Genomic DNA, 20333 nt, shown 5'->3' with positions numbered 1-20333 from the left:
TTCGTCAGATGGTTGATTTTTTGAGATATTTTTTATTGGCGAAAAAAAGAAAATTAAAATGTGGCCAAATACTGGTCGAGTGTTCGCTTTTCAAGCCGTTGAAGGGGGAAATAAGTGGGGATCAGCACGAGTGGTCGTCAGGGAAATATCGCATTTTAATAAGCACCACTGCATATATTTATTGTATTTATTTATGATATTTTTAAAATTTTTGCATATTTTTGCTGCATTGAGGATTCTCTTAAAAAAAAACTATATAAAAATGTACATATATTTTCCATTTGATGAAGAATAAAATATGTCCATATATCGTAAATACAAACGTAGTTATGTACATATGTATAATATGATAATATATATATACAGTGACGAACAAAAGTATTGGCACAGTGAATTTTTGCAATATATGCAAAGTTTTTTTATTCTAATTTATTTTCGATATTTTTTTATTAAAATATAGTTCGTTTTACACTAAAAAAAACATTAAAAAAAATATCTCAACTTTGTGCAGAACTCAGGGAAATTCAATAAATTTGCAAGTTTCTATTCATATCTTTTAGAAAAATTCTAAGTATGCAGTTTTATAGCCCATTCAAATTTAGTATAACAAAGTGCAAGTTTAAAGTTGCTAGAAAATCGCGTTAATTTTTGGAAATTTTTTTAGTGGAAGGTGTTGCTCATTTTCTCCATACAAAAAATAATTGTCGAATATACTTAGTATGAAAGAACTTGCGTGGAAAAAAATTACCAAAAATTAACACGATTTTCCAGCGACTTTAAACTTACACTTTGTTATACTAAATTTGAATGGGCTATAAAACTTCATACCTAGAATTTCTCTAAAAAATCTGAGTAAAAAGTTGCAAATTAGTGTGCAAATTTAATGAATTTTCCTGAGTTTTGCACAAAGTTTAGAGATTTTTTTATTATGTTTTCTAGTGTAGAATGAACCATATTTTTATAAAAAATTATCGAAAATAAATTTATTAAATATGTACAGGAAATGGTGAAGATTTCAAAGTTTGAGTAGTTTTACAAAATGTATTAAACATGTTTTGAAGTCGACGCCTCCAAACCATACTATGCTAAGTCAACTTAGACTTAGTCAGACTTAGCATGGTATGGTTTGGAGGCGTCGAAGTGTAATATATAGGTAATTTTTCACATTTAGCTCATATTATCAGTTATTTATTTACAAAGATTCTTTAACAGAAACCGTATACCTAAATTTTTGTATAAAGAGTTGCAAATTTGAAGTACCTTGGTCTTACCGTTAGTTTTTGGCATTATTTTGCTCACCGCGTTTTGCATTTTCAAACTCGGATGTTTAAAGGTTAAACAATAAATTATATTTTTTTTATGAAAAATATCACGGGGTTGGTATATGATGTGTTTTGGAATGAATTTGCGTCATCCTTTGTAAAATTTGTTTTGGAGACAAACCGGTTTCGACGATGTGCTCTCTTTCTTTTCTCACAGGGACCACTTAGTTAAAAAATGAGCGACAAATATTAATTGATCTTTACCCAGAAAAAATAAATAAATAAAGAGAAAATAATACTTCTTCTTTCTAGAACCCTTGAGTAAAAGTTTAGTGAAGAATTTTGTCTTCGAAAATTTTTTCCCTTCATCTGCCATCAAAATGACCCTTTTTGGCCTATTTTGAGAGCCAAGAGTGCAACAATAAGAAGGAAGTACTAAATTTATACATTCCATGTAAGTAGATGCATATTAATTGCTGGTACGAAGAACAAGGAATGATAGTGTTTCAACGGTGAAAAGATTCCTCCACTCGGCTACCACGGATGTACAATGAACGTAAGGACATCGTCGAACATACACTCGCTGTGAGAAACTGGCGCAGCTTTACAAAAGAGAGATGATGTTCGTAGTTTTCTGTTCCGGGCCCAGACTGACAAACAATTTTACTGCCAAATAAAAAGGATCTGTGCCTGCTTATGTTCCCTGAACTTGATTATCAATTTTAAATAATACCTGCTTATAATTTCTACAACTTTTTCAAATAATTTTTTGTATTTAATTTATCACTTAAAAACTGATTTTTAAACTAGAAAAAAGAGTTGTATAAATACAACGGATTGACATCTATTAGTTGGTCAAACCTCCTTCCGTATTAGTCTTTTCCAAAATAAATCTTTATAAATTGCGTTAAAGTTCAAAATAATAGGATAAATCCAGGTTATGTCCAAATGTAAATTAGACGGAGAAAATAGTGCTAATCTTAAAATTGCCTTTTATAACTGCTATGTATTAACGGTAAAGCTCGAAATGCCAAAATTTCTCTCCACTACAATACGAGGAATTCATTTTTATTTGCCAGCTAAACTTAAATTAATATTCCACAACAGCAACCACCCGAAATTCCGGTACTGATGGTCAAAAAGTGAACAATTGATTAACACCCCGTCATTTTCACTATCCCTACAGATCGTTATAAACGGAATTGACTTCTGACTTTAATGGCTTTTCTATAGCCTCACACCATTTGATAAATGTTATTTTTTTGTTTTTTTTTTTTTCATTTTGTTTGTGAGGAATGCGGGAAATATGACCACCACGCACCACACACTATCAACGAAAGCTGTAGGTGGGCGAAATTCGTTTGGGGTTGAAACCTTTTAGCAGCACCATAGTAGATAATTTAATAATTTTTGGGACGACGCATTTTTAAGTGCACATCAACGAAAAATATTCTGAGGTTATATTTATAAATGGGCATGGGGCTAAAAGCGTTGCAAAATGCTTAATTGTAGAGCAACGAAAAGTGATATTAGGTAAAATTGACGTTGACACTGAATTGGAGTGTGCAATTTATGTAAATGAAAACGCTAAAAGTGATGTACAAATTTATGTTGTCAGCTAGAGTACGAATAGAGCAAAATCGTTGGCAGCAAAAATTTTGGAAAAGTACAATTCAAATTTTTAGTTCAGACTTAAGGCATTTGAAAAAGAATACGAAATCATTTCGCAGAGAGATTTTCAGGTGTCCATTTGCTAGAAAATCACTTCCAATTGCAGCTATTAGTACATTTTATAAGCTCCATCCTCTGCCTCTTACACACATACACATACTGCCCCAAAATCTTTTGTTTGCTCCAAAAATTTCCAATCAAAAGCAACGTTTTATGATTTCTCTCCCAACAGCTGGCGCATCTCATTGCCACCCCACCCCGTCTCCTATTCAAATTCTAACGAGTAATTAAACACATTTATCATTTTCTTATTTGCCTTTCTGCTTGTTTTGCATTTATTGTACCATTGCTTTTTCTGCGATTATTTATTACTGACTTTTGACCAAAGACACCTTTGTCTACAAAATCGTTTTCAGAAGAAGAGTGAGGACTTCACTATGCGGAATGCTGATCGCAGACATACCAATATGGCTGGAAATTGGCAGACAATAAAAAGGGAAATATATTTGCAAATCGTATGCAAAGCAGGTGCTGGCAGGAGATGGTTCTATGGAAAAAATAAATATTTTAGAGTAGAAATTTTAGGGAGTAGAAGTAGTATGCAATACTTTGTCAGGAGGTTTATGCTTGGCTTTTATGGCTAAGGCCCAATTCGAGTAGTAATATCAAATTAGGAAATTTCCTTAATTCAAAAAATATTTCAACGGCTGAGTGGAAGAGCGAACTACCTCGAAAGCCAGTTCGAAAACGACATATCTCAGCAAATTTTTCAAGAACCAGCTTCGATATTTGGTTGAAGAACGCCCTAACTCAATCTTTAAACAAATTCTGAGATAGGACATTTTTTAACCAAACTCTGATAGAGGGTAGCCTTGAAAAATTTGCAGAGATAGGTCGATTTCGAACCGGCTGCCGAGATAGGTCGATCTTCTACTCAGGCGGCGATACGTTGATGTTTTTTTTTAAATTTTTCTGTTTCAGTTAGCGATATTTTAAGTAAAAAATTCATAAAGCAATATTTAATAATTCAGGAATTTTGGGCTAGCTTACTTGTTATTGTATTTGCTCAAAATTCTTGAGCTCACTTTGTTCTTTACTTATTACTGCACTCGCCCGATTACCACATACTATGTATCTGCAATTCTCAAACTATGTAAGAATTAAACCGATGATAATTATTTTATACTCAGCACTTTGCAGTATAATAACTGGTTTATAATTACCATTTCTAAGTGTTATTTTAGCTCAGCTTCACATAAAATTAAATATTATCCTTGAAGCATGCAGTATAATAGCGAAGTGAACACCTCCCCATTCCTTCTTCCGAATTTTACTATCAAATTAAGAGTTTTTAGATTTTCGTAAGTAAGAAATTCTATGAAAGATATCATATATTTCCTCTATTTCTTTTAACAACTTATACTACGATTACCAGATAACGCAATCAACTGTGCACCTTTCGGAAACCTTCAATTGGAAGCTGAAGCTAATCAAATTTCAAAATATTTACTTCTTGGCGCAAGGAACTTCATTTTATTTCGTCTTTATTTTTACTCTTACCACTCGACATGTAGTAACTATGTAAGCCAAGGATAGAAGTGAAATTTTCAACTGACAATTTCGGACATTTGTCAAACCAGCAGCAAAAACAACGAACGGAAAATAGAAATAATGGCAAGCGCATAGTGGCAAAGGATCAAAGCAACAACAACACCATTGTCAGCAATTTTTGCGTTGTCGAACATAAGTTAACCACCTACGACTGACAACCAAGCAATGCACATTTCCCTTAACAAAAAACACCGCCTGCACTATCCCGTATCATTCGTCCATTACAGCGACGACGGTAAACGTAAATAAATTTAGAATTTCGCAGAACTTAGTTTTGCACTTTTTTCATTTTCCTGCTATTTTCATTTTCAGCATCCTATTTGTCATTCTATCTTCAATTTTCCGGACGCGTTGTTTTTTGTTAGTGCCGTTCGACTGCAAGGCAAACGATTTGGCAACAGCAAAAATGATGACGCGGCAGCGGCGCGGCGTACCGTACGTTGGCAGCAAACGGTGAGTGCAGCCAAAACACTTTGCAATGTGAGAAATTGGTGACAAGTAGAAAACACTTCAGCAAATGTATGGACTGACGACTGCCGTTTAGAAAGCAGTGAGGCTGCCAACCTTACTAACAACTATCAACTCCCGTTGGCTTCTAGCTGCACTGAGTGCTGCCAACTGCATTTTTGCCAATGCAATTTTCGATTGCCAAACTATGTGAGTCAGTCAGTCAGAGAGAGAGAGAGGGGTAGGGGAGGGGAGAGAGAGGGGAAGTAAAATCGTATAAAATTGCATAAAAGGTTCTCAATTCAAGGTGCAAAATGTTGGCTGGCTGCAAGATGAATGTGGCTGCAGGCTGCGCTGACGAACTGGAGCTGTTGCAGAGCGCAAAAAAGGTGCAAAATTTGTGATGTGCAATCAAATGAAAGGAAACCAATAATCGAAAAATGCCAATGCAGTGTAAAGAAAATTATTGGCTTAGACCCATACACGTACTATGGTATAGCACTGTAAAGAAGTTGACACCACACAAACACAGAGACATTCATGCAACCGTAAGCTTGTAAATAAATGAAAATAATTTAAATAAAAAGTAATACAAATAAAAGCCAGTTGGAAAAAAGTGCTATTGGCAAATGCGGGCGCCAAAATGCTCCGTAAAATAGAAGGAAAATGGGGGGGAGAATACTGAAACCGTTGTTAAGCTGCTTTCTATTGAGTGTGAAATGGGGATTTATTGGATGGCTTGAACCACTTGTGTAGCCTTGTTGATTGGCACGATGATATTTTTTTTTTGTTTTTGTTGCAGACGTTACGCTATTTTGGCATTAAATTGCTAAAAACTGCAGGTGCTGGTGAAACTATTTTTTGTGGCTTATTCAATTTTCAAGTAGTGCTATTTCTTGCTTCTACATATTTATAAACCTAGTTTGTTTTAACGCAAAAATCAAATAAAAGGGAAAATTCTATGCAATTGGAAAAAGGAAGGAAAATATATTAAAACTGCCATTTTAACTTTAGTAATTTAGGTTAAAAAATATTTGAAAGGACATTTTCAATAGAATAAAAAGTGTAATGTTTTTAAATTCCACAAAATTTTCTCTTTGATATCCATACTTTTGTTCTCCGTCAGACAGAATTTTTTTTTACTAATTTTTTTAATTAACCATATTTTTGAAGTTTCAAAGTTCTGTAGCTTAAGCTAAGGACGCCTTATGCCTTGAAAGAAACTTCGCATTTTGCACCCTGCACTCACTGAGCCAAAATGAGGCCCAACTGCCCAAGAGTGAAAGATACTCAAACTATATCTTTTTTCGCTGAAACTGACTCGAGGGTGCGTCATTTGACCAACTCATACCTTTCATTTCGCTATAGCGAAAATACAGGGAGTTTCTGTGTTATTAACTAAACGCGGTACATTGTATAGTAAAGAATTGCTACGAAGATTTCGGTGTTTTGCTGATGTACTTGAAAGAAATGTACATATATATATAAAATAAAAAAATAAAAAATTATACTCAAATAATTAAATCTGATATCAGTCAGTCTTACGAATTGACTTTATATGTATATGGAACTTCCGTTGGGTGATTTGATAAAACACTTTAAGATTCAATGAAATATTTAAAGCTTTTCAATTACTTCGTAATACTGGATTTATATGAAGCGATTTTCCAGGCGATTCAACATTACTCTAGAAACATCGCTCGTGTAAATAATGATTCAAAAATCGCTTGCCTCAAAGTAGACAGCAAGTCAACTTTTGCATGCGATTATCGCCTGTCAAAAAATCGCCTCATGTAAAGGCAGGTTAATATTTCATACTAGTATGCACTTTCTCCCAGTTCTGTAGTTTTTAATATTTTTGCCAAAGTCAAAAGTGAAACTCGACACGATTAATCATCATTACGTTGCAAAACAATTATTAACATTGACTTGGTCTAAAAATATCAAAGAAAAAAAAAACTGACAAAAACCTTTAACAAAGGTTATGGGTCTACAAATTCACTATTCATTTACTTACATACATATCGCACGCTAAATCAAAAACAGTCATAACTCAAAAATTTTCAAAATTATTTTTTTCCATAAATCGAGCCCTAACCACCGAAAAAACGTAAGCGTTTTTTTTTTCAAAAATGTATTTTAGATACAGAATTGCAAAAGAAAATTTTTGAAAAATATGTCATGTTTTTTTTTGGCGATTTTACGACTCGATATATCTAACGTGCGCCACGTCATCACCTTCTTCTTTAACTGGAAATATACTATTAATACAGTTGCATCGCTTGCACAGCATTAACAGCTTTTTGCTGGCCTTGAACATTTGAAATTTTTTGAGTTGTGGCTGTTTTTGATTTAGCGTGCCATATGTAAATATGCAATAACGAAATGTTACCCACCATGTCGTTTTTGTCGAAGGACAGCAGTAATTTTAATTTTCAAATTTACTATTAACACAACCACATCATCATAATTTTTGCCACAAAACCCGCCACCCCCGCCCAATTTCATTTGTTTCATTTTGTTTTTCATTGAAATGACATTTTGTTCCCTTTGATATGTACGTTGATGCGAAAGGTTGTGTGCAAGTATGTACATATATAAGTATGTATGTATGTATGTTTATGTGCTCGACAATTTCCACTTACGCTGCATTTCGATTTAGCTTTGTAGGCGTTATTAATAATTCCATTTCATTTGGGCAAATGACAACCCCAAAACTGGCTTACACGCACACAGACACGAGTAAATTACAAGCCAGAATATGCAGGTTTGAGTCCTTCACTTTCAAAGTGTGTTTAAGTGAATTGTCCCGGCGTGTATGTGCGCACGCATTAGGCAGACAAAGGAAATTTGTAGTTTTCCAAGCATCACTCTTTGTTTTTTTTGGTCATGGCCTTCACCTCTGTTGTGCGTGCGTGTGTTTGTGTGTGTGTGGGCAAAGGGTTCTGCGAACCAATTGAATTCCCTATAATACCCATCGTTTGGTATTCAGCTTCTCACAGCTACTCGATGAATACCATTAATAATAACTTAAGTGTTGTTCAACTGTCAGTTGCTGCGGCCTATACACCACCACTGTATATTGTTTGTATATGGACTAGTTTTTTTTACCCCATTTCTTGTTCTTGAGCAGAGACACTTTTGTTTGGGTCGTCCTTATTGATTCATCTTCATATCTCATTTGTTTTCATTTGCCACCTTGAAAGTTAATAATCTTAGGAATTCTGCTTGCCACATCATTTATAATTTAGGTTAGATGCTTTTTTCTTCTTCAATTTGCATTGCGTTTATTTGTGGATGAGCCACAGGGTTGGATAGGCGGTATTTTGTGTAACCATTAATATCAAGGATTTTCCGGTAAGGCGATTATATCCATTGAAACTATTGATGTTTAATTAATGAATGGTTTATATTCTGAATCGAAAAGGGTTAATTTCAAGGAAGGATTCTGAGCAATTGTTTCCGAATTAAGTAGTTAGGCATGTTTATGCGCGAACAGGTTTCAGCGGATGATACTAATCGAACACTTTGCAATGGCTAGAAGATAAGTTAAAATTTTGATTGATGTTTTAAGTATTCTCGAACACGTTGATCTTTAGGAAATTTCATATCAAGGGATTCCAAATTTTTTGTAGGCAAGGAAAATATAAAAAGATTTATTAATACCCTTTTTAGAAATTAGTCGAAGATCTACGTTTATGTAAGAAGAGTGGGGCTAAACTGGTATTCACTGTTTAAAATAGTTCAGGACATTTATTTTTCAACCTATGTACTTGTTTAAGGTTTTTAGATTGTTAAATATTTAAGAAGAGTGGTGAATGATGATGGTGAATTAGAAAATTTTGTTCGAGGCGATTTTTGAATTTTTATTCGTTTATAATGTTCTGTAGTACAAAATGCAGAGAAAGTACTAATTTTGGAGATAATCGATTCTCCTGTTGAAAACAACTTTAGGGTTCCCCAAAAACGAAAGAAATTGCTCCAGTAAAAGTTCAAATGTTATAAACAAATTTTCACAAAAGTTTCAAACTTTCATTCACAATGAAAAACTTTCGCAAATACCTATGAATATGCTTTTTTTTGTGGTTAATTATTTTAGGAAAACACAATTATGTCGTTCTTAAATTTTTTAATATAAGATACTTTTCTTACTTTATGTAAAGTTAGCGAATCAACTTCCTAACTCAAAGAAAAATTAGAAGGCTTTTTATTCGAATTTTAGGATTTTTGCCGCTCCAAGATAAGTTAGTTTACTTTGAAAAAGAAAATTGAAATTTTTTGAAAAAAAAAAGTTTTTTTAATGTTTATTAATTTAATAAAAAGGCAAATATTCTGCAAAAGCGAGACTCGATTGCTTTATGTTATACTTCGAAATTGCTTAACAAATAATAATCACATTGTACAAAATTCAAAAATTAATAAACATTGGGGTGTATTCTTGTTTGCGTACGACTCGAAATTTTTTTATACAAATTGATAGGATTCAGGATTTGATCATCTGTTCCATCTAATGCTTAACTTCGAACAATTTCTTTACTAGCGAATAAATAATAACTGGAGCGATTTTTAGCGCTTTGATTTTATTTCAAAAAAGTTTTCTAAAATCAAAAACCGTTTTGACAGCAAAAACGAGTCACGCCTTATCCGAGTGGTTAAAGGTGCATTCTTACACTCGGTAGGCACTAAGTTCGATACCTGGACCATGCAGGATCCAAAAACTGTTTTTCTAATAGCGGAAGCAAGAGAGTACTTTTGCCATAAAAAGGCTTCTCATAAAATTTTTTCGTGTTCAGAGGCGGCGTAAAACAGCAGGCCGCTCCACCAGACAATTGTCGTGGATTCTGGTGGCAATTCTGGGGGAGGAAATCGCATTTGCATATCATTATCGAACTCCCAATCAGAAAAGCCAACTCGCTTAGAATTCTCCGATTTTAGGGGAAATCGCTTTGTGTGGGGAATGGGGGAAAGGACACATTTTTTGGGAATTTGGTATTAACTTATTGTTTTCTTTTTGTTTTGCTAACTTCATAATGACACAAAACAGCTGCATAAGAAATGCATTTGAGATAAAGGTAATGTTTATGCAACCCTGAAATATTAACCCTAACACTTTGTGTACAATTATAAAAAGCCCATTTTCGTGTAACATAAACTCATAATTTTAATGTAGCGAGTTCTATTTTAAATAAATTTATTGTTATTTCTTGTTGCTAACTTTAAATTGCAATGGCAGTTGAATTGTTCTTACACGTACATACATACATACATACTTATAATTATATATACCTTCTTATAGGTATGTCAAGTAACAACAACAGTTTTGTTACAAAATACCTGACCGGGCACGAAACATAATTTTTTATTGCAGCTCTGGGTATTTCTGACATTATTGAGAAATTATGCTTCTCTAATTAACGGAGCCAGAATGACAGCGTGAGGAATATATCTATTATCTCGTATAGTTATATCTATACATATCTTTATCGCTATCTTTATCATATCTATTATCCATGTATTTAAATTAATTTTTGAATAATCGTTCCAAATTAACCAAACTTTATGAAGTATCTACATTGAAAAATATGTTTGTTATGCATAATAATTCCAGTTTACATTTAATTTGTAACTTAAAATTTATTCACTTTAAGCTGCCACCATTTCATGCAATGATTTTTTGCTCGTATTTCGCTTCAGATTTATCTTTGCGTATTTTCATACTTGTTCTTTTTGCACATAGTTCGCTGGATTTTAAATTTAATTTCTAAACCCTTAAGCAAATCTCTGCAATCTAAAATAAACTGTAACCAAAATTTCAGCGTAAAGCCTATTATTTCCGAATAATGCCATCACATTCTGAAGTTTTCCAACCACAAACATACATACCTACTCTTTGTAATGAATGTATCCACTTTACTCTTTGTTAATATTCAATTCAATAATCTGCTAAACATTAACCTTTTTCCATTGTATGCGTATTTTAACAGTTGGCTGCACATCTTCAGCCCCAATCCACAGCCCACCGCAGGCACAGGCAAATGCAAAGGACATCACACACACACACACGCACACACATACACATGCATGCGTGTATTTATAATGTCACGGGTATTGTCAGTGGAACTGTCACAGCCAAGTGTCATGACAACTCGACCGACCCGCACAACCTTAAGACGCATTAATTTTCATTTTTGCAAATATAATTTTGATTGAAATCCTGCTGCCCGTGACCTATAACCGCAAAGCTAAATGAATGGACGAAGCAAAATAATAGAGATGACTTCAAGAGGGTAAGAAGCAGCGTAATAAAATGTGGCCAAAGATAGCAGGCATTGAGCTGAAAGAAAAGCGAGCGGTGTTGTTGGTAATGGTGGAAAGTGGTGCCTGCCAAGTGGCCGTATATATCATTTTAGTACAGTACACAACAAAAAACAAGCACCAGAGATAAATGCATAGCTACATGCTAACAATTTGCGGAAAAAATGATAAGTGTGTTGTGTAATTGATTTCCGAGAAAAAGTAAAGGAAAGAGGATGGGAGAGTCGAGCAAGTTTACTTTCACTGGGTTTGACTTTAGAAATGTTTTATTGCCATATTACTGCAAAATAGTGCCAATTTTCTGGGAGCTTATTCCTCTCCAATCTGCCAATCTCTGCAAAGTTTTATCCAAAAGTTTTCGCAAACGATGAGAATTCACACTCATCCTCACCCTATAATTACCAATGTGAATACCCGCTATTCACTCTCATCTAAGAACTCTCGTATGTTCTCATGACTAGAATATTCTCAACAGGGTAACTAGTGTGGGTACATGTTGAGAATTTCCATTCTCATGCTCTGATATTTCATTGGGGGTATTCGAACCAAACACAATTTAAAGTTTTAGGTACCGAATGCGAAGTAATGGTTTACCAGAAAGCTGTTAGTAAACTCATCGTTTTTCTATCGTTCTATATTATATTTAAATCTTCAAAATGTTTTATAAGCGAAATTTGTTTGCTAATTTTTTATAAAAATATTTTGTATGCTATAGAAAAAGTATTAAACTTTATACTAAACTTAGATTGAAAATTCAATCTTTTTAATCTGAGTATTTAAAAAATGGTGTGTATGCATTTTTATAGCCTGTCAAATGTTAGTATAATAAATTGTATGCCTACTCTGCGTCGATTTTTAATTTTCATTTTTAATATTTTTTTTTTGTTGCTGGTGTTATGCGTTTTTTCAATATAAACATTTAAGCGTCTTCATCCCGTTGGTGTTTATCCTCCCACCCAGCCAAAAAATACTTAAACTTATTCATATTTTATTTTTGCTGATTCGCGGAGCATACGCGGAGGAAATCGACAAGTTGGTCGTCACCGCCAAGGACGTCGTTCTATTGAATTGTTTTTTGTCCAAAACGTAATAGTTATTGAAAGATTTACTTGAATTAAGGCAAACAAAAAAAAAGTATCGCAAATGGAGCACTGTGCACTGTTAAATATTGTTAGATTTTATGCAGAAGAAGGCGCTTAAAAATATGTTATGTGGTACATTTTTCTAGGCTCCGCATTTTACATGAAAATCCGCAGTCTAGTTATTATACTTTGGGAATAAAGCAGCATTTACATAAGGCAATTTTGTTAGGGATTCAACAACGCCTGAAAAGCGATCTTATCGCTTTCTAGAAAATTTAAACATACTTTACACAGGGGAGTTTGTTGAAGGCGATGTTTAACGCATACAGAATCGCCTCATGTAAATGCTGCTTAAGGGGACATATTTTTTGCAAGTAGGCCAATAGTTTAATTTGGCAGCCCTGATTGTGCGCAAATTATATTCTATTAGCTGACCTCTCCAACTGGCTTTAACCCCAGAACAAGCTTTTAGCTTATGAATAACTGATGTCAGCAAAGGAGCGACGTAAAGACAGCTCCATATTCGAATAAGTATGATTATTTTCCGCATTGCTTTTAAGTTTAGAACACTTATATACGTATATGTAGTACAAACATACATACATATATTGCATAGACAAAAAAGCATTTGCAGGCGGCGTGGCATACATTTGCGTAGCATACTTTTATCAGCCCCCCCCCCCCACTCGGCACAAATGATGATAAATGCTTTGCACTGTGACCCAAATAAAATTGTCAATTTATCATTTGAGCAAAAATGAGTCTAAGATTTATACTCTTAGGCAAAAGCTGTGTATTTTTGCGCTTTGCGGCTGTTGCTTTTACCGACTGTTGCTTTTCACGACTGATTACCCCACTCCTCGAGCATCTATTTATTAGGTCAAAGTAGTTTGTCGTTCTTCATTAGAGCAGCCGTAAGATGTTGCGTCTCTTCGTAAGTACCTATTTCGCTTTCCTCTTTTCTCGAGTTGTCTTGTTGCTTTTTTAGGACACTACAATTGCTGATTTGCGTTTAAGTTTTTCCGCCAAGCTTTACATTTCTAATTTCAAACCTGCATTTTTCCTTACTTTGAAATATATTTTTCTACTGCCAGAGCGCTCTTTCCCATAAGCCAAATTCCGCTTGACTTTTCAACCACTTACTTTCGTGCGCTGTTGTCCTCCCCTTAACTCAGCTAGCTCACTTTTTGCTTTAACCTACTTCAAACATTTTTCATTTAAGCGGAAACGGAAGCGTAAAACGTGCCACTTATGTCAGTGTGTGTGTGTTTTTATGATTTCTGTGAATTTTTTCCTTACACTTGCTCTCCACCCCACCGCCCACTTTCACTTCCTTGCACAAATCTCGCGCAACAAATGGAAAATTGAAAATTTCTGATTATGAAGCATCTTATTATAATTTTGACAGCAGCACTAAGCAGCAAAAAAGCGGCAGGATTTCAGTGCTTCTTTGGCATGCCAGCTTTGCTGCTTTCGATTCGTCTGTTATTATAGACACACACGTTTACAAGAAGTTTTTACAAGATTTTGTGGATGTAAGTATGTATGTATGTTTTTCTTGCCACATTTCTTGTTTTTGTTATATGATGAAATATTATTTTTCACACTTAAGCGAGCTGTCTGCTTTGTGTTATGATGAAGTTTATTACAATTCGTATAGAAGAGTGTTTTGCAATAACTGCAATTTGCACAGTATGTTGAAAATTGGCAGAAATTTAAGACTGTAAATATTTGTTAGCCGTGCGATAATTTTTCAAAAAGAAAAAGGAAAACAAAAAAATTAGTTGGACAATGCAGTTAATGGCGTATCTGAACAATCGGCTAAAATGAGTTAATATTTTAATTTGCATTATTATTCACAAACAAGGCAAAATATTTCGAATAGCTGCTTAGTAATTTCGGAAATATTTGAAAATGGCAAAAAATTTAAGAGTTAATTGAATGAACTATCTGCATGCATGGAAGTATGCCGGGAATCAACACACCTTTACGGATGACTGGCATCCAGGGAAGGTATGTCTCTAAGTCGTAGGATAATTGATAATCGAGGGGTCACCATGCAATTCAAGTGCAGTTTGATTGAAAGGTTCCGAACTGAACCAAGTAACCGCACATAATTAAGAAGATACATATGTTTATCTAAAAACATCCATACTATAATAAAGTACCAGGCTAAAGGTCATTGATGGCAGATTTTCATATTCCAGGCATAAAAATGTGCCATAGCATGGTCCGGAGCGCTTCAAGGTTAAACGAAACTACCGGTCGGAACATTACAATACTTGCAGGTAGAAAGGCCTCATTAAACACTCAGAGCTTATCAGGCAGCCTCAACAATGGCTATAATGTGTCCCAATAAGCTGAACACTCTTGACATGGCCAACGATACTAAACCATTTTGAACTTGCATCACCTATGTATACACATTCAAGGGTAAATTCCATTTCAAATGGGATATTTTTTGTTTCAAATTTATTTCATTCTCAACTCTGAAACCGGAGTTGATCAGAGTTGGGCGCTTGACAGTGCTATGAAACGTCACTAAGGATTGGAAGGATTTCTTTGCGAACTCAACGCTTCGGTTAGGTGTTTCACGGCGAAATTCATCCAAGCGAAACCGTTATTGATAAAATTTGCTCTTAAATTCAACTGTCAACGGTACACACAACATGTTGTCTCAAATGATTAAAAACATATTACGATCATCAAACACTCAACTGTTGAGTTTATCAGAAGTACACAAAAACGCCTTCAGAATGTGCAATCAGAACAGTTTAGGGGGACTCATCTTTCTTGCTCAAAGCTTTTCTTCAATGTGGTTGTTACTGTGTGTCTGTGTGTGGGAGGAGGAACTGAGAAAAGCTCTCAAAGCTTTTGGGTTTTTAACTCAACTTCAACTTTAGGTCAGAACTAAAACTTTTGAACCAAAATGTTTCAAGAAAAAAATCGTTTTTGGGCGGAACGAAATCCGCCAGCCTCTCTAGTTTTATTCAATCTGACCAGTACTGTACAAAATCGACAAATTCGCTTCTAAAATTTCAACATCTGTATTAGACTTTTAAAAGTCTGCACCATAATAGTAGTCTACGATACGCAAACCTAGTATTAGCGAATAGCTAATTTAACAGCAAGTTAACGTCTCGTCTCTATAACATCCAATTTTTCACTGGATTTACTAATATTTTAACACACTGTGCGCTCATTTTTTCTTCCCTCAGTTCAACACGCTTTGATTATTTTTGACATGAGTTTACTTATTTTGGCTATGAGTTTAGGAATCATTTGTCTGTTTGCATCAATCCTACATTTTGTGTACACACATACATAAATACAAATATTCCTTGCCATTTCTCATCTCCAATCAGAGGGGATAAGTGTCTTCTTATACACTTATTAAACAATAATAATTGCAAATAATGTTATTTTATTTAGACAAGAAATATTAACTTGATACCCTGTACATGAGTGTACAAATCTCGCACACACTCTTCCCCTCCTCTACACTCGGATGTAATGTACTTAACTTGAAGAATATTAAGATTTCCAACCCTCCGCCACTCGTACACAATTACATAAGTACGCTTAAGTGCCGCAGTCGAGTCAGCTGCTTTTGCGTTGGCGTCGAACCCATAATTTTGGCATTCATCAAGAATTTGTTTTGTGCACATCCCTATGCACATCTTTTTGACAGATCTAACACAATAGAGTGTGGCTTCACTTGCTGCGACTGTATTTAAACTGTGTCTGCTGAGTTGACTTGATTCGATTTGAATTTCTCATTTTGTGTTATTTCTTATACAGCTAATGAGTACCCTTACTAATTTCCATAGCATAGATAAAGCCTCCACGTCAGCAGTTTAGGTGGCAAGTGGTGCCCAACCACTGACGACCGCCATCGCCACTTACTCTTCGTCAGGCACATTTTGACAGACGACTGCGGTTGGGATGATGTGGGGGCCGGCAACTTTCATTAGTGGTTTTGCAATATAACTAGAGTATCCTTTTCGGGTTGGAATGTTGTGGCACAGCCGACTACAGTGGAAACAATAATATGCTCAACGCTTGAGTGACAGCCAGCAGACAGCAGCAACAGTGGTAAGCAACCACATTTTCCATCAAAATTGTTTTTGATTCCTTGTTGCTGGCAAGATGAATTGCTCTACTTGGATTTGGTGTCACATGCGGGCGACAAGTGTGAACATTATCCTGAATTAAGCTAATTTCTTGAGTGGTTTTTTGGAGTGTCACACTTCTGTGTGTATAAAGGTTGCTGATTTTGATATGTGTTTGCGTGTTGTACGAGCCTTCGTGGATGTCAAACTTGTAATTTAACTAAATGAGTGTCTTACAAAATATTTGGTTTTGATTAAGTGTCGGCAATTGTTTGTTTGTTTTCTTTTTCCTAATACCTTAAATGTATGGCTTGATGCTGTATTTTGATGACTGAGCAGCTCATAGTATGAACATATTCGAGTCAAATTAACTTATAATGATGTTTTTTAAGTCAGGTATGTCTCTTTAGGGCGCAGAAATTTGAAATACACAAGTCCCGATGTTGAATAAATCAGTGATGAAATATTATAAAGAACATATAAGAAATTTCTATGGACTAATTTAAAACAAGGTTATATCGAGAAGTAAATGTTGCTGTGTTTCTTTAATTAAATTATTTCGTCTCCGAAAGAACTTCTACTCTTAGCGTTTGACCTGCCATTTAGCCTAACCGTGTGGTTTTCGATTACACAACAGCTAGTTAAGACTCTCATCTCCCCCTTGGTCGGCCAATGCCTCATAACGTCAGGGCTATGTTTTCCTAACAAGCCGTGCTCTATCTTGAGTTTGTACCACTTTTGTTGGCCTATACGGTAGGCTGATATTATGTGACATCTATGGCCCGGTTTCTGAAGACTTTGAATACAAATTTCCTTCTGAATGCGATATGGTCCTCGATTGAGGCCTAGTTTGACCTCTCTACCTAGCTTACCAGCAGTCTCTTTTGCGAGAATGTTTCGATAAACATTCCGTAACCAGCTTGGACTTTTTTGTAAATGGCCGACAGACTTCTGACTGGAAAATACACGCAAAGTCAGATTGTGTGAATCTGAAAACACGTTTACTTCAAATCCCATAAACTAAAGTTGACGAACGAAACAGTAGATATCAAATTCTCTGTCCCAGTTGGCCCCGTCGCTGTCTACTTTCTCACGATTATGCTCCCTCCGTACGCCCGTCCACTAAAACAGGAAACCGTAACATATTGTCGGATTGCCGTTAGGGTTAACCCTTGTGTGTTCAACCAGGTACCCGGGTACACATCGAAACATATTGTATCAAATAACTTTTTTCTTAGAACGATTTTTTAAAATCCTCCCGGATCCTCACGATTTGACTGAAATTGCATTTAAAATATTTTATATTTCTTTTCAGCCTAGAAAATTTTTAATTTGAAAAAATGTACCCGAATGGTCCAACCGGGGTACCCGGGTACCCATATACAAAAAAAGCGGAAGGATGTATAAATAAAAAAGTTATAACAAATAATATTGTTTTTTAATTGATTATTTATTAAATTGAACTAATATAAATAATAATAAAAATTATGTTTAGTTTACTAAAATAACAAAAACATATTTTTTTTTTTACTTTTCAGGCAATAAAAATAAAAAGATTATGAATTATGAAAAATTGTACAAAATTTGCAGCCAATTTTTAGATATAAATTCGTAAATGGGTACCTAGGTACCCCGGTTGGGCAACAACGTTAATTAATTTGGTTGAGCACATAGGGGTTAAGACACCACGTCTTCTCCGGGAAGCCGCTTGCTAGGAATAATCCTGTATTACCCACAATGGTTCAAAATCTGTCTATATAGTTATTTATCCTTGAAACTGAGGAAGTTAAAATCATATGTCGTTACAAAGATTCATGCCGGTAATTTTTTTATACATATTGTGTCACAAATATACCGACTTCCATTAAGGATCAGTGAAAAATTTTTTAGAAAGTAAGAAACCAGAATTTAAAAACAACAAAGCTTCGGATGAAATTTTTGGGGAAGCGAACATTGATGTGGCTTTATATATAGATTATACTTTTGCAGTTTCTATTTTATCCTTGTGTACAATTTTGCTGAAAGTATTTACTAGTTGCATATGCGAGCATATTTTTATTTTCATCAGCGTTTAAATGCCGGTATCTCTCATTAACGACAGCGATAAGTTGAAGTCATGAATAATTCATCAAGCGCTCGAAGACACATGTCAAGTACTCTGCGGGACACATCTACGCGAATACATGCATATAAAAAAAAAGAAAAAAAAAAATTCTCTTTCAAACCGACCAAGGAGAACCTTAAAATGCATTTGTGCCGACTCTTACAAAGTACGAATTGGGTGCTTTTAAAAGGGATTTGATGCCTCGTTTTTCCTCACCCCAAAACACAGAAACCCTACTGTAAGCTATTTACTTGCATACAAATCTATTTATTTTATTTTTATGCCTTTTAATTCCTTAAAACATTCACTTAACTGAACTTTACACGCAGCCAGTGCGGAGGGGCGTATGAGCAACAAAAACAACAAAAAAAAAAGCAGAAGAACTTAGCTACCAAAACACACATGAGGGTAAAGGATTGCAGTGAAATGCGCTGCAGCTGCCATCAAACTTAAGTAAATGGCCAGCGAGAGAGTGGGAGAGGAGTGCTTGGGAGCGTGGAGAGGGTGTGAAGGTGGTTTATATAGCCGCTTTGTGTGTGCACTTACCTGGTGACAGCTCCTCGGTAATGCCCTGAATGGACACGGTAAACAGTGTCAATATGATGGCAGCAACTAGCAGCCATTGTGGTTGGTGCCGCTGATGTTGTTGTGGTTTCGCCTTCAGGCGATGCTGTTGCTCCAGTTGGCCGACTTTAGCGGCTGCTGCTACTGCTTTCGCTGGCTCACCTGCTGCCATTGCAGTGCACACGCTGAACAGTTGCTGTGCTTGTTGTTGTGGCCGCCACTGGCAGTGTCACACAAATGTTGCAACACTTTGCTTTTATAAATACTTTGCTGTTAGTTTTACGGGCACTTTATTTGATTTATTTTATTTTTGAACTATTCTTCTTTGCCTTTTCAAAAATGGCGGTGTATGTCGATGCTTAAGTTCTTTACATTTGAGTTGAGGCTTGTTTCTTGTATTATTTACTGTGATTTTTTTCTTGTTGTTTTATACTTTCGTTGCAACTGTGCAACTTCACTTTGTCACTTTTGTTTATTTGTCTTACTGCTTTTCGCCCACTTGTCTCTCACTTTTCTTTATTTTTCAGCAATTTCCATTGCTTTTAATATACAGTTTGTGCAAATAGGCAAACATAGATTTTTCACACAGTTACGAGTACAACAATGATTTGTTGCAGTGAATTGCCGTTAAAGTGCATCGGACAAGTTTTGAACTTTCAGTTTTTTTTTGTTTTTACCAACAACACTGTGCTTTGTAGTTTTGTCGAACAAATTTTTGTTCCTTTTCTTCTACTTCGTCTTTACCTTTAGTTTTTAATGGACAATTCTAACAGTTGGCAGTTGGCACTTGACCTGCTCTTTTACACGCTCTCTGTTTGACACTTTGCTGTCGATTGAAATGGCAAATGCACTTGGCGTTAACCTTTTATTGCTCACTGTTTTCCCTTGTTTGTCACTTTCGAGCCTGGAAAATGGAATAGAAAATGGCAAATGAATTTTTGTACGACTGACTTACATTTTAGATGCTTTGCAATTACAAGATTAAATTGAATTTTAAAATCGTTTAACAATAAGTGGAATGTTTAGTAGAAAAAATTCGTTTACGAGGTGTATACAGGCGGGTCCATATTGTGCTCTTTTTTATAATATGTTATTTTGTGAGCGAAAAAAACTTTTCGGCTGGAGGTCTTGGCAAATAGTCAATATTGTATTTCGTCGGGAAGCC

General features: G+C 35.1%; 1 protein-coding gene across 1 annotated transcript in view; it reads right to left on the bottom strand.

The window, feature by feature from the left end:
• Positions 1 to 20067, bottom strand: part of LOC118743372 (semaphorin-2A) — a 160791-nt gene extending 140724 nt beyond the window's left edge. Inside the window, exon 1 of the mRNA XM_036475997.1 lies at positions 19151 to 20067. Coding sequence (XP_036331890.1) covers positions 19151 to 19340 — 190 coding nt within the window. The 5' untranslated portion in view covers positions 19341 to 20067. The remainder of the gene's footprint in view (positions 1 to 19150) is intronic.
• Positions 20068 to 20333: the final 266 nt, after the last annotated feature.

The sequence above is a fragment of the Rhagoletis pomonella genome, unplaced genomic scaffold (genome assembly GCF_013731165.1).
Source record: "Rhagoletis pomonella isolate Grant_MI unplaced genomic scaffold, Rhpom_1.0 Rhpom_scaffold_00007, whole genome shotgun sequence".
NCBI lineage: Eukaryota > Metazoa > Arthropoda > Insecta > Diptera > Tephritidae > Rhagoletis > Rhagoletis pomonella.
The sequence above is the reverse complement of the archived record's forward strand: the minus strand, read 5'-3'. Positions and strand labels throughout refer to the sequence as shown.